General features: G+C 29.4%; 1 protein-coding gene across 13 annotated transcripts in view; it reads left to right on the top strand.

The window, feature by feature from the left end:
* The window catches only part of LOC109593978 (uncharacterized), an 86,169-nt gene that overhangs the window by 3,295 nt on the left and 66,510 nt on the right, over positions 1-16,364 (top strand). For 8 of the 13 annotated variants that reach the window (XM_049964804.1, XM_049964809.1, XM_049964812.1 and 5 more), the window contains exons 1-2: positions 6,037-6,184; positions 15,063-15,351. In XM_049964804.1, coding sequence (XP_049820761.1) covers positions 15,256-15,351 — 96 coding nt within the window. In that variant the 5' untranslated portion in view covers positions 6,037-6,184; positions 15,063-15,255. Of the gene's footprint in view, positions 1-1,664; positions 1,760-6,035; positions 6,185-15,062; positions 15,352-16,364 lie in introns of those variants that run through there. The other 5 variants (XM_049964806.1, XM_049964813.1, XM_049964815.1 and 2 more) reach the window with 5 other exon arrangements.

Here is a 16,364-nt window from a genome sequence, read left to right on the forward strand (position 1 = left end):
AAAATTAAACAACTTGTGGTGGTGGACCCCTTACGTACTGCAGTCGAAAATAAAAACGACCTAGGGGATGTGGACATTTTTGTACAGAAAGAAAAATAGAAATATCTGTCTAGTGTTCGCTCATGAACATCCAAACTGGACCATTACCAAGTGAAATACAGTACTCTTTTCAGACGCAAGCAAGATTAACTTGAAATGGACAGCACAGAGTGCGATTCTTAACCCCACTGAGAACCTTCCCAGTTCCAAGGGATCACCTTCATAACCTTATTGGCTCTATGAAAAATAGGTGCTTAGATGTCATAAACAGTAAGGGATATGCCACCAAATATTAACATAATTTAATATAAAAATAAAAAAAATAAATTTGTTTCTTTACTTTTGCTTCTCATATTTTGTTTATTTACTTTCAAATTTATATTTGATGAATAATGAATTTATTAATATATGTTTAAATCTTTAAATTTTGTGTGTATTATTGTCGATATAAAATGAATTTTAGTTTGTATAAATGAAAAATTACAACAAAAAAATGTTTCTCTACTTTTGCTCGATACTATACGTGTTTCTAAAGTAGGTAGTAAGTAGTCACCCCTCAAATTTAAATTTCAAAAATTGATATTTCCTCATATTTTTTTACGATCGTGTTTAATTTTGGTCTAAAATATATGTCTACAATTCAATGTAAAAAACTTCATACATAAGGATACGTATATTTCTCGTCATTTCCTCGCCCTACTTTTTACGCCACACGTTATTTTTTAAAACTATTAAACTTTTTATATTATTTGTACAATTTGGAAGAAAAAAGATGTTCTTGATTAATTAATTAATTGATTAACACAGTCGTTTTTGAAATATTTCAATTTTAACATTTGAAGAAAATTAAAATAAACAATTAAACTGAAATATTTCAAAAACGATCAAAATAGTCAAAATTAATTAAAATACATTTTTTCTTCCAAATTGTGCAATTAACATGAAAAGCTTAATTGTTTTTAAAAATGTTCAGTGGTAGGTTTAGAAAATAGGGCGAGATTTCATTAAATTGTTTAGTTTAATTTAAATATAATATGAGAATAAAACACAATTTTTGAAATTCAAATTTGAGTGGCTGTTTTTTCTTCAGGACAAACTTTTCTATATTGTTGGACCAGTTGTAACTGCTCCCATGACCTTCTATTTTAGAAAAACTTTGTATATATAATTTCTTTTCATATTTTATTTTATCTAATAGTAAGAATATAACATTAAATCTTGGTAACGACACAAAATTAAACTCAGTATTGTATTATTATTAATAATTCCCAGGCATTTTCAATAAAAAATGGTGATACGTGAATGAACGAATGTAGGTCAAGTTGACTATTTTTAACCCATTAAGGCTGCTTGAAAAAAATCATCATTGTACTGCTGGAAAATTTAAATTTAATGTTTATGATTATTAAAATTCATCACGTTTAAATATATTTTAATGATACAACTTTTACATTGTATCACCTCCATTAATATCATGAAATTGGAGGCTTCTCCCATTGAATATATCGAATCTTCTTGAACTATATATTTTTAACTTTGGCAAGTGTCACAAGTTTTTTTGTAAAAAATCCAGTGCGTTCAAATTTTTAATATTATTCTTATTATACGTTCACATTTCGGCCAAACAGCAGGGCAGATAGGAGAACGTGTGTGCTTATTGTTTATTACAAAGTCCATTAATTAAATAATCTCAGTTATTTTTATTGTAAGAGTGCTATCGGTGAGTACCTATTAATCGAAAGCCAATCCTTAATGCTTGATGTGCCTATAAATAACTCAAATGGCCATATACTCATCTTGCGTATATTTAGTAACGCCTCGAAACTCACAATTTATTTATTTTAATTGAATATTAGCATGGTTCCTTGCCAGTTATGTCGACGAGATTTATAATTAAGTTATAATAAATTACCGTGTCTTTACCGTTTACGTTTACCATTTGTTTAGATTTCTAAATTCAGGAGGTTGTGAGGAAATCAATTTTCTCTTAATTGTTAATTATTTCAGAAATGCTTCCTACTTTCCACTGTGTTTGTTACATATTATAATAACACAAAAAATAATTTTAATAACTTTAATGGAGATTGGAGTGAATTATTATATTATATTATATTGAACAAATGGAAAATCTTATCAAAATCAAAAATGGGGAGACACGTCAACGCAAACACAGAAACACAATTCGAATAAATTGTCTTGCCATCAGCTAAACGTTCCCGAAGAACACATAACATTCTTCATCCCCTACGTTTCACACACGTTTGTCAGATATCTCCTAGTATCCAGCCAGCAATTTATTAGCCCAACTAACATGAGCCGGTTCGCCCTGAGCTACATGGTAAATGTTTACAAGGCATTTAAGATCAGCCCTTTTGTAGGACGTTGAACTATGCAATAAATGTAACTGCGCCTCGCAGGGCACGCGTTTAATGTCATAAAAGTGAACTAATAACATTTGGATTTGTATTACGGCTGAGCCATGCTCTTTTCCGTACGGCGGTGTAATTGATATTGGCTGTGACATTGTGTGGCACAAAAACTGTGTGCAAATTGTTATTAATTTATGTTATGTGTGCGCTGCATTTCAATGACAGTTAAATTTTCTTGTGTGATTCTGTGAAAACAAATAAAGGATTTATTCAAATGTGAAATGGCTTCACATTTTTGTTTGTTTCTGTTGGATGAAAATAGTGTATATTTAAGATTTTTGATGTTATCTGTTTAAGAGAATAGAGGAAATGTAAAATATACAGATGTATTAGAGTGTTCAGTAAGTTTGTGAGGTGCTATTTATCAACATTAGAACTAAAACTTCGACGCCATCTTAATATTTCACGTTTCATAAGAAAATGGCTACGTCACTTCAATGTGTCCATTTAATTTTACAATTTTTGACAAAAGAATAAATTGTAACATATTGACGGCAAATTCTGTGTAAAAGAAGGTTTAAAGAAAATCATAATGAAATTGATGGTGATCTAAGTTGTCAAAAACTGCATTAAAATGAAAAATCATCTTGAAAATACAGTATATGAATCTGGACGATCGTCAATTGAACGAGGGAGAATTAGAAGCTCTTGGCATTTTATTAGAATCATTTAAATGAAAATTTTGGCTTCCAAAACCATTTTTCAAAAAGATAACCATATGTCCTAACAATGAAACAAAAGCACATTGGAATAAAACTGTGCCATCAATATTTCTAGCACTTTAGAAAATATATAGAGGATTTTGTGTATTGTTCTATCACTGTGGATGAGATTTGCATCTACTCTCAATGATCCTGAATCAAAACAAGAATGTACCTAGTGTGCATCCAACTCTTCGCCTTCAAAACGAATTGGTGTTCATAGATGGCCAGGAAGTTTTTAGTCTCATTTTTTTTAAGATGCAATAGGAATTTTGATTATAGGTTACCTTAAAATAGGTAAAACAATAAATTGAAATTATTATTGTAACTTTTTTTGATTAATTAGCCACAAAAATTTAAAGAACGAGTTCACAGAAGAAAATAACCTCCCCTTCCCACACATTTCAAAAAATGACAGCAAGAATCGCTGAAATAAATTACCAGTTGTTACAATATCCAGACTGTATCAGATTTAGCCTTAATTCACTTTTGGCTCTTCTCACAACTCAAAAAATTATAATTGTGTTATGTCTGAGCCATGTTCCTTTCCTTTCGAAGGTGTAATTAATATTAGCTCTATTGCAAAAACCGTATGCAAATTGTTATCAATTTATTAGTGCAAACCAATTTTACGTTCCGATGAATTAAATATACGGTCGGCATTTCAATAAGGGTTGTATTTTCTTGTGCGATTCTCTGAAAGCGAATAAAGGAATTTATTCAAATGTGAAATGGTCTTACATTTTGTTTGTTTTTATCGGATGAAAATTGGAATTTTGCATTTAAGATCTGAGATCTTATCTGCTTAAAAGAAAAGAGCAAATATAAAATATACATGGTAGTTAAATTAAATTAAACTATTTGTTAACAGTAGTACCAAAATTTCAATGCAATTTTAATATTTCAGTTTATATTCCCCTATAAAAACAAACTGAATATCGTGTCATTAAATTCTTTGTAAAATAACGTTTAAAAACAATGGAAATTCAAATTAAACATCTATCTATCTATGTTTCAGAAAAGATAAACAAGATTTTACAGTTCCTTTTATTACTACTGATGAGACTTGGATCTAGTCTCATGATTCTGAATCAAAATAAGAATCCAAGGAATAATGCTGAAGCGAATTCGTTTTAGTTTCTTGGGCTAAAGAAATAATGTTCTTGGGTTTTCCCCAAACTGGAAAAACAGTATATTAATATTATTATTACCTTATACGATTAAAATCATATTCCATCTATATAATGTCTCTCACAGTTAAAATCACTGAATTAGAGTACCAATTGTTGTAAGATGCAAACTATCCACTAGATTTAATTCTCCATGGCTTTTGATTCTCTTTGTATATCGAAAAAGAAATTGGGACACGGATTTTCATCAAACCAATATATAACAGCTGCGATAGAGTATTTCTTTGCAAATTTTCTAAAAAAAAATCATAAGTTAGAAGATTGGAATAAGAGTATTGTAAGTATAGATGGGATTTACATTCCTGGACAAAAGTTTGGAAACCCTAGGATATAATTGTTTAAAATAGCAAATAAACAATAATTATAAAAAATAATATTAAATGAAACGCTCTACAGAGCGTTTGTTTTAATATTGTTTTATAGACCCAGTTTTTTACCCAGACATTAGTTTGGAAATCCCTTAAATTTCATTTATATTGACCATCTATCAGTATTGTTTAGTTTCTCAAAGCTTCGCAAATCGAAAGCAAATCCCAATGGCTTTACAAAAACAGATTGTAGATTGTAAAGGGACCATATCCATAATTGTGAATAAATTTGACCTTGTAATACGGATACAAATTATGACAAGCGCAGAAAGCATGTATCCCAGAAAAATTCCATACTAACAGTAATATTCATAAAGAATTACTGCAAGGTAATGTACGAAATGTATCCCCCAAGACTGTGGAAGGAAAACTACGGGAAATTATCAAAGAAAAATAGAAAAAATGAGCTTAGATTTGCATCTCCCGTGGTCCAACGAAATGTGGAAATTAATGTTACTTAGCGATAAAAGTAGGTTTAGTTTATTTGGAAATGATGGTAAGGGGATTGTAAGGAGACCAGTAGGTAAACATAAAAAATACCAGATACAGTAATTGCATTTAAATCATTCTTTGTTTATTAACTATTCGAATAATAAACAATTCAACATCTAGGCTATTTTTCGAGTTAGCTCCTTCTAACTTTCGACACTTCTCGCATCTCAAAAAATCTTGTTGGAGAAGATTTTCAGTAATCGAAGAGGTAATAGTTGCCGTAGAGGAGTGCAACTTCCGGAAAACCATTTCAAAGATGGAATCCATAAATTAGAGCTTAAATAAGTGCATTGCAGTTGATGAAAATTACACACAAAACTAAAATCAACTTTTTTACAATCATAAATTCATTTTTGGATTTTTTGTTTCAAGAATATGAACAACCGAATGTAGGTTACCGTTTTCTTTCATGAAATTACTCATTTCCTAACAAAGTTTCAGCTTCAGCTTCGCGTGCAATTTAGCTGATAAACAAAATGTCAGCATGCACCCTTTGCCCTTTTACGATGCGTATTGTAAAGCCGTAGAAGTGCACCGAACAATAAGAGACCGCTTCTCACAACTTCCGTGAAAATTCAATTAACCAAACAACAGTCTGACAGCCATAACATGAAAACGTGGCGTCTGAAACGGAACTGCATCAAACGCAGCAGCCTTCTCGGATGATGCGATGCGATTTTCCTGCCAAATGTCAAGTGCACGTTTTCCTGCCAAGCCGGAGGACGGGCGTCAAAAGACCACGGCGTTGGAGCCGCGCAAGTCGATCGCGTGCCGCTTCTAATCCGCACAACAACATCAGTCCTCCGTCGGTGACCGCACCGGAGAATCGCGTAGGAGGAAGCCGAGAAACGTGCATCGCAATCGCTTTTTGCTAATTGGGAATTATAATCGCCGGTATTTGTTTTTCTTATTCGTTTTGGTTTTGTGGGGAGTTGTGTTGGTTCCAACAGTCTTCTTGCTTTCCAGTAAGTTTAAAATTGTTTTAACAATTTGTAGGTGAAAAGTGTTTTAAGATAAGTAATTCCAATTAATTAAGAAACCGTTTTTACGTTTAAGTACAATTAAAAATTAATTTATGATGGTAATTCTGTAAAAATTCAATTAACTAACACAGGAAAAATTGATGGATCTATAAGAAAAATTATAAAATACTGAATAATATTTGATGCTGTGACTACAGATAATAATTTGTACCTATGAAAAAATAAAATATAAAAATATTTTAGTATGTTCAGTTATCTTCAAAATTATTTTATAGTTTTCCCATTACATCTTTTACATTTAATTTAATGGTGATTCCTAAATTACAAATAATTGTCAGTGTATATTTATTTTTAACAACATTAACACTTTGCAATATTGTTTTCAACAAATAATTTAATTTTTTATGTTTAAGCTTTAACATATGTGTGACATATATGTTTTTAATTTCAAGTTAATTTCCTATAGACTGAACTAACAGATATTAATTTAATTATGCGTACTAATAGTTCTACAATTCATTATTGCACACCATTAGGTTAACATATGGATTAGTTTACAGTAACCAACCAACATTACCGAATTGTTACATGGCGCATTAAAGCTTGCAAGCGAAACTGTCTACTGTAATTAACTGCGTTCTCTTATGCAGACATTTAAGGAATAATTAATACTCCACTGATGAGCAAACGTTTGCCTCCCAAATTAATTTATTTAAATACGTTCTGTTTCACCGACTGTTTGACTGTGTTACATATTTTACAATTAGTTTTACGGATAAATAGTTATGTGTGTAAAAAAGACAAACGATTTAGAAGCTCCTTAGCAAATATTTTAACGTTCAACTAAAACAAACAAGTCTATTTTCTCGATTTAGTTTATGTTATTTAAAATTCGTTTACATTTATTTCGGACGGAGCCACTGATCTTATAAGCCCCAATGCTAAACAAAGTGTCTGGAAAAAGCGACTAGGCTAACATGTACCATAATCGTTTGGCATGATATTAAGTAATATTAACTGAATTTACGTTTGTTGCAGAATGCATTTTATAATATTATGCTGCACAAGAGATTATTTAATTTGATACACCTGTGAAATTCTTAATACAAGGGATTCACTGCAAATACATGGAAGGTGGATTATTACAAAACTGTTTTCATGTGAATTTAGGACAGGCAAAAATATTCTAGTGTGTGTATTTTGTAGTTTAATTATTCCAATTATTCTCTTAATAGTAATAATTTAGAAGAAGTTCGTTTCTAAATATATGTGGTGTTTTTAAAATATGGTCAAATTTTGGGACAAGCTAGTTTACCCTGAAGAAAATACAACCTGTTATGTTTTTCATGTATAAACACCTTCTTTTCTTTATTATATACATTATGTATATTATAATATATTATACATTTTATATATATTATATATACAGTACGAAAGAGATCCATCTGAATCCTGAAAGAGACATCATGTACTACAAAGACAGTAAGTCTCCCACATGAGGCACACTTCTCTGTCTCTGTTATGCATGTTGTCTCTTTCCAAATTCAGACTGGTCAAACGCTTTTCTGTATATATTATATATAGTACCAGTCATAAGTAAAGCAACAAATTTATTTTTAAGAAAAAAATTATATATACATTTGTTTATTAAAATTAGTACATGAAATTAAAAACAATATTTATATTTAATTTTTATCAGCTATATATAATTGACTTATAAAATAAAACAAGGAGTCAAAAGTAAAACAACAAAATAACATATCCATTAATTTTTATTACCTCTTGATGTTTTCTTTTCATGGAAAAACAAGGTTAACAATTGCTTGCTTAAAAACAGAATTCCAAATAATTAATAGCTTCAAACTATTCATCTGACTTTTGAAATTTGCCAAGCTTTTCTCATTTTAAGATTAATTATGTCCCATAGATTTTCTACGGGGTTTAAATCAGGACCTTGAGCTGACCACTTCATAAGGTTTCCATTAAAGGAATAAAAAAAGTCTTTTACAACTTTGACTGTATGCTTCGAATCATTATCGTATTGGAAAATCCATGACAAAGGCATATTTTTCTCAGCTTACCATGCTTAATTGTTCCCTTGGTGTACTTAGGATCAAACATTTTGTTGACTGGACGTCTAATCCATCGAATTCCATCTCATGAAAATAAATTAAATTTATTTTCACCAGTAAACAATATGGTTTTCTAATTTTTTTTTTCAAGCCAGTCTAAGTGCTTCCGTGCAAACTGGAGTTTGGCAGCTCTATTTGTTCTTGAAAAGAAGGGTTTTCTGACGGGTCTGTCCATATAAATTATTTTGCTTTAACCTACGTCTTTTGCTATTGACAGGCACCTTTAAATGAGAATATTTAGTCATAAGGTCTTCAGCAGTTTGATTTGGATCACTTTTGGATGCTCTTACAATTCTTCGATAGTCAGTATTGTTGGTTTTTTTCAGTCGTCCAGGTTTAGGAAGTGTTCCTCTCGTATTAGAGGCTCGAATTGTTCTTAACACAATACTACTACCAATTAAAATTTGTTTAAGTTCTGATTTGTACTTGGAAACAATAAGATTTTTAAGATCACTCGACAAAGCACGTCTTGCAGGCATTTTTATCTAACTAGTATTAACTAGCTTAACTTTTTGTGTGGTTTTGTCCATGTAGGATGTTTAACATATACATAACCATCATTTTGTTATAAATTAAATTTAGATTCGTCACTAAAAACTATTCTTCTCCACTGTCACGTGGTCCAGTGAATGTGATCCTAAGCAAATCAGAATTCAACTTTCACAATTTTAGAAGAAATCAGGGCTTTTTCGTAGGTTTGGGGTTGGGGTACGTCTATCCACAGATTGGATTGTTTTGACAATCGAATTATCTACTTATGGATTTTATTTAAAGTTTTTCGAACTCGGACAAAATTTTTTGTAGGTACAACTTTGCCAGTCACTTTTAATTTTTTTAATAATACATGAAACTATTGACTTATTTAGCCTTAAACTCTTAATCATCTCTTCTTGTTTCTCTTGGTTTTGAGAACGTTAAATTATATTTTTTCTGACAGTTTCATTTCGGTCAATGATTAAATAATTATAATAAGCAAAAGACCACTAGCAAATAATCGATTTAAATTCACAGAGAGCAATAAAAGACTATAAAGTAAAAAGTTGCTATAATTTTGTCTATTGAAAAATAAGAAAGTACACAATTTTTTAAAGAATAAAATTAGTAAAAAACAATAGTTACTGGCATCTAATTTAAGTGGTACAGCTCATAAAAATTGCTATAATTATAGCCAGTACTGTATCTAAATTTAAAACTTAATCATCGTGTAGTTTTTACATTTTTAAATATTATCACCAAATATTTTTTTAAATGATTTATTGGGAATATAGTGCGGTGCCTACTAATTACATATTTAAAATGATCTAATTTTAGATATGAACCAACAACATTTACGTTGTAAGTATTAAGATGCAGTAAATTAAAATCTTATAAGCCTCACTTTCTTATTCTTAACAAGCAACGATCGAAAAATGTCACTAGCTGAACTTTTACACAAATAACCCCCCTTTTTAAAGTCTGATAATAAAAACACCGTGCCATTATACAATAATAAATTGGTCGGCACATCGCACAATAACATTTAAAATTAAATTGAAAACATTCAAATTATTAAATTACTACGGGACAACCTTAAATTGAAAATTCATGACACAATAACGTAGCACATGAATAATAATAATCAACAAATACGATGTTTTGTTGTTCCCCTCCGTATGTAATCTTCGTTAACCATTAGTAAAACTCGTGACATGTAATGAAACACAAATTGTTCCAACTAATTTAACAAGTACAATTTCAAAGAGAGAACAACTGATGAATTTGAAATTAGCTCTGCACACATGTGTATGAATTATAATGTCGAGGCAGAAGTCGCACCGCGGGTAGGTTGGAAATTCAAAATGTTAGATACCGGAAAACGTTTTTAATTTTAACTTTAAGCTAACATGACTTTGTCCAAATTAACTTTTATTCAACAAAATAATTACCCCTTTTTTAACATTCTACAAGCAAATTTATAACACGAGAAAAGAATTTCGAAAGATCAACCTTAATTATAACCTTGGAATTAAATAATTTATTACGTAAAAAATGGACAACGAAAATAAATTTAACGCATACACCTATCATACAGCCCTAGTATGTTAAAATAAAACTACAATAAAACCAAGATTAGTAAAGTTATATTTAAAAAAGGGGATTTTTCTTAGAATACATGTTAGAATGAAGGAAAAAAAGCATAGTTAGAAAGGTCAAAAAATATATATATATATATATATATATATATATATATATATATATATATATATATATATATATATATATATATATATATATATATATATATATATATATAAATACCGGGTAATAAAAAAATATTTAAATATAAATAAAATTTTATTCAAATAAATCAAACCAAAAAAGTAAATTACTTTTTTGGGTCCCTGATTATTTAAAAAATGCCTTCATATCACACTGTCGAAGAGTTAGATAATATTAAAAATGATTTTTTTCATAGAACGCATTGTACAATGAAAGAAAACAAGTATTGTTAGAAAGATCATAAAAAATATTTCAAATAATATATACAGAGTAATAAAAAAAATAAATTAAATTTTTGAGTACTTAATTATTTAAAAAAATGCCATAATGTTACAATGTTGAAGTGTCCATTTTGTTGATGGAGTGTCACATTTTTGGTAAGTTTAGCCTTTTATTTAAATGGTACCTGGATTATGGTAGATAATTTTAAAAAATAAAATAAATTTTACACACATATTTATCATATAAACCTCGTATATTAAAATGAAACTACAATAAAAGCAAGATTGGTAAAATAATATTAAAAAAAAGGTTTTTTCATAGAATACATTGTACAATGAAAGATAAAAGAATAGTTAAAAAGACCATACAAAATATTTCAATATTTCAAATATATATAGATTAATATAAAAATAAATATTATGTAAAAATGAAAATTACTTGTAACAGTACCGAATTATTCAACATATGTCTTTATACCGTAATAAGTGTCGAAGTGTCAGATTTCTGTTTATTTTAGTTTTCTATTTAAACAACTTGATTGTGGTCGATTATATTAATAAATTTAAGACACACCTTATCATTAAGCCCTCGTATATTAAAATGAAGCTACAATAAAAGTAAAATTAACAGAGTAATATTAAAAAAATAAGATTTTTTCATACAATACATAGTACGTTTAGTTTTAAAAGCAATTTTAACTTAATAAGAGTGTGTCAACAAATAACATAAATATTTGTAGAATTAGCTTTATGGCATTCAAATATTTACCATAAATTTACAATGCAAATCACATTACCTCCGGATAATAATTTTTATAATTCTGTAGTAAATTCCACTTTTATAGCCTTATAAGGTTAAATTTGAATGATGTCAAACATTTGATTTTACACCAAATTTCCGGCCTTGTGCAAACGTTAATGTATTTTTTATTATTATTTTTTTTTTTTTTTTGTAAAATGTGTGATACAGACGTGAAATGAAATCGATAGTTTTGTCGGTTTGAAGGTGCGCCCGATAAAAATATATCAGCGGTTTAATATTTCACTTTTGTGTTATGGTTCTTCAAACAGTCAAATTAACCTTCTGAAATGTTATTACAATGGGAAAGGTCGAAATTCATACACATACACATGCGTATGAATTAAAAACAAACTTTAGCAAGTAACAATAGCCAATTGTAATATGTATTTACACGCCCACACGAAATGGAAATGAATTTTTAGGTGTAATAATTTAATTAATAGCTTTGTAGATGTAGTCTTTGTCGGTATCTTTACGTAGAGAAATGCCGTAGATATAAAAATATTATGAACAGTTCCGTATCAGATGACTTAACATTGCCATTTATTTACTAGCCGTAAGAAATGAAAAAAAACCCATTTAAACGACCGAAACCATTAAAATCGCTTTAATGAGCCCCATAGTTTGTTACGATGACCGAATCGGTGAAATGAAGAAGTGAAATCGCTTCTAAACATAATGCAGTAAACGCCCAATTAGCTGGTCAAATGCTGATGAGGATGTTAATCTTTAATTCAAACGACTTTAACGGGACACCAAATTAAACAAATACTATGTTAATGGTTTTTGAAACACGCATGTTTGTTCGACATTGAGCGTAGATTATTATAACGCAGTAGCAAAATAAAAATGTCAACATACGGATGTTAATTTACCATGTATTATCGTTGGGTTTAATAATAAACCATGCAACACCATTTAATTCATTAGTTGAGGAAGGCGTATTCTTTGAACAATTGTACTGTAATTATTGCTCATTAAAAATGTTTGTATACGGTGATGAGCAAGATCATACATTTGTTTTCCCTTTTATATGAGACTGTAATAACTTGCTGTATATTTTTTATTATTCTCAAGAACAAGTACTTTTCTTTTTTCTAATAGGTTCTTAACAACGGATGATTGTTGACGAAAATGAAGAAAAAATAAATTATACCATTAAAATTATTTATATAGATCACTAGAAAATTGTTTTCAGCATAATAAGTAAACAAAAACATTCAAGTTCTTCATATCTTGATTAAAATTCTTAACATTATATGACAATTTTTGTTTTAATATATGCAAAACTACTATTTTGATATAGAGATAGAAATCTTGCATACTTATAGAATGAATAAGACAGAAATAATTTCAATAATTCTTAATTTTGTTTTTTATACACCACTAATTTCATTAATAAAAACAATATTATCTATTTAAATAATAATAAAAGTACATAGATTTCTTTTTTAAAAAAATAACACTACGTTTTTAATTTATTTAAATGACTAAATTTTGTGTCCAGCCAAAATATGCTGAATATATTGGATTATGAAAACATGTAACTTTATAATTTAGAATATAAAGTATAAAAAGATTTTTCTATCGCATTTAGACAACAATTTTGAATCCAGCCAAAATATGTTGAAATCACTGGACATCTATCTATAAATTAGGATATAAAAACATTCTACAAACATATTTCTATTGAATACAGACAAAAATTGCGCTGCTCTCGCGGAAAAGATTATGATGCCTTATAGTCCATTCATATTTAGGCCAACGTGTCAAATTTCAGTGCGATAAAGCCCTTAGTTTTGTTTTGACAACTAAGAGGCAAAACGGAGAAGAAAACAAAAGAAAAGTTTTATAAAGGCCCTCCGATGAGATTATCATGGTATACTCTTCGTCCATCCATCCAGATTATTCGCCAGATTTAGCTCCATCGGACTATTATCTCTTCCCAAACCTTAAAAGATGGCTCATCAATAAAAAATTCAACTCGCGCGAGGCTTTCATCGACCATCGTTAGGGGGCTATATTGAATAAAATGAAAGAAAAAATTAAAAAAAGATTGTTTCATTCCCAAGGAGGTTACTTTTCACCTCACCTAGTATAGTAAATACATTTAATTTGGAAAATATAAATAAAATAAAAGGAGCAGTTCAAAGATTTTCATATTGAATAGCATTTGGCCTTTATAATTTAGGATATAAAAAAATTCTTTAGATATTCAAATACAGTTAAAATTTTGAATCCAGCCAAAAAATGTTGTAGTCACTGGATTTTGAAAACATGTATAATTATAAATTAGTTAGTTTGTCATCGAATACAAATCGAATTTTGAATCCGGTCAAAATATATTGAATATATTTAATTTGAAAAATATATGTCAGTGTAATTTATGATATAAAAGAAGCTTTTCATAGATTTTTATATTAAATACAGATATAAATTATGAATCTCACCAAAGTTTATATATTGGATTTTGCAAACATTAAAACTTTTTAATTTAGGATATAAAAAATTCTTTAACTATTTTCCCATCATATTCAAATAAAATTTTAAAGCCAATCAAAATATATTAAAATACATATCTTTATAAATTAGAATATTAATATACAAATATTTATCGAATACAGATATAAATTTTGAATCCAGCCAAATTATTGAATACAATATCAAATTCTGATACAAATTTTGAATCCGGTCAAAATATATTGAAATCACTAAATTTTGAGACATATATCTTTATAAATTAAACTTATTATTATATCGATTACAGACATAAATTTGAATCCCGCAAAAATATATTGAATACATTTAATTTGGAAAATATTTGTCAGTGTAATTTATGACATAAAATAAGCTTTTCAAAGATTTTCATTATATTGAATACAGATATAAATTTTGAATCCAGTCAAAGTATATTAAATACATTTAAATATAAATATTAAATCAATCAATATTAAAATTATCAGTGTAATTTATGAGCAAGTTTTAATTTGTGATATAAAAAAAATGTAAAACATTTTTCTATCAGATTCAGATTAAGATATAAAGGCATTCTACAAATATTTTCATGTCGAATATAAATATAAATTGTTTAATGTTTAATTTGGAAAATATGTATCTTTACAAATTGAGATATAAAGAAGTTCTTTAAAAGTTTTTTCATTCTAATTTATTTGGTTTAGAGTTTTTTTTAATTGATATTTGATTGATCCCGATTTAATCATAAATGTAGATATCATCATAATTATCAATGTTAGTTATCAATGATAATTGTGAGCGAACTCCATAATACACTGTTCTACAGTTTCTGATTTAGTAGTCGTTAATTATCGCCTGTTATGTATTGTACGTTTGTCAACAGAGTCATTAGCAACAATGTATATCTAGTCCATTTATCCGTTTGCTCAAATCGCCCCGGTTCTCCGCCCTAATGAAAGTATCATTTGCAGGCGTCGTACCGTCACAGCCCGATGCCGTCGAATTGACGACACCGAAACGGAAGTGGTCGGAAGCGCCGCACCACCCTCCGACACGTCTATTTTGATCGATGACAATCGCGGCGTCTAGGACCCGCAACGTGGACGCTGCATGTAATCAAGTTGGCCGGCGTCCAGCTGGCCCGCGACCGAATCCGTGCGGACCATGACAACGCGCGAGGTTGTCTTGGACGGAGGTTCGCCGTGGGGTTTTCGCATGCACGGCGGCGCCGATCTCAACCAGCCGCTTAGGATATCGAGGGTGAGTAGAGTGGATTTTGTTTTTTCGGCCCGGCTCGAGCTTTGCGGTTTGGTGTGTTTGTGTGTGTGGATTTTCGCCGGGTACGATTCCGGTGATCTCATCGGGTGCAATTGGACGCTGTTTATTTACATCCGTTACACTTGCTCGATCTGTCAGACACGGCGGAACGACCACGTGCTTTCGGACACCGGTTATGAATGAAAATTGGGCACACACGAATTCCTCGTACCAATTTTGCTATACTTAAACTGTGTTCTACATATTATTTTCTTTTTATAAAGTGTGTCACACCGTTTGTGTCTGTTAATATTTGTTTGGAGGATTGTGGCTTTTTATTATAATAGTTTTAATCATTTATTGTTCATATTTGGGTAAGATTTGTTTGGAGATGTGTGCTTTATTGAGTTGTACCGTTTCCTCCACCATTATTATTTTGATGTCCAGTGCAGTTCAGTTCACATTTGTTTCCGTATTTTTCTTTTTTTTTCTTCAATTTCGCCGAACATTTTAAATAAAATTAGAAATCCAATTTCCGGGGGTGCCTGAGCACCATCTATCTTAAGGTTAATCTGGCATTGGGTAGATCTACTTATTTTAAATTTATTTTTTATTACACTTTATTTAAAATCACACCTCAAATTATTTTTATATATTTCTAAAGAGGTCAAATATAAATCTGTGTAACGACTCAATAAGGTTTCTGTGACGGACTAAAATTATACCAAACATAATCTAATTTATGGAAGTATTATCCTCCTACATCAATTGATGCAAATTTGATTTCTCTGTCAAGGTTACTCTAAATTTAATTACGGAAATTAAATTATGAATATCCATTTTTATCCACATTTTTAAATGAATCAATAATTAGAAATTCAAATAAATTAACGAAAGTTAATTCGAATAAAAATTCGTATTTTAGATTAATTTAACCTGTTTTGAACGAATCCAAGTCAATAACTATTTTTATTTTCGCGTTATTATCTGCTGCGATGGGCCAGAAATAACACATT

This window comes from Aethina tumida, chromosome 3 (genome assembly GCF_024364675.1).
Source record: "Aethina tumida isolate Nest 87 chromosome 3, icAetTumi1.1, whole genome shotgun sequence".
NCBI lineage: Eukaryota > Metazoa > Arthropoda > Insecta > Coleoptera > Nitidulidae > Aethina > Aethina tumida.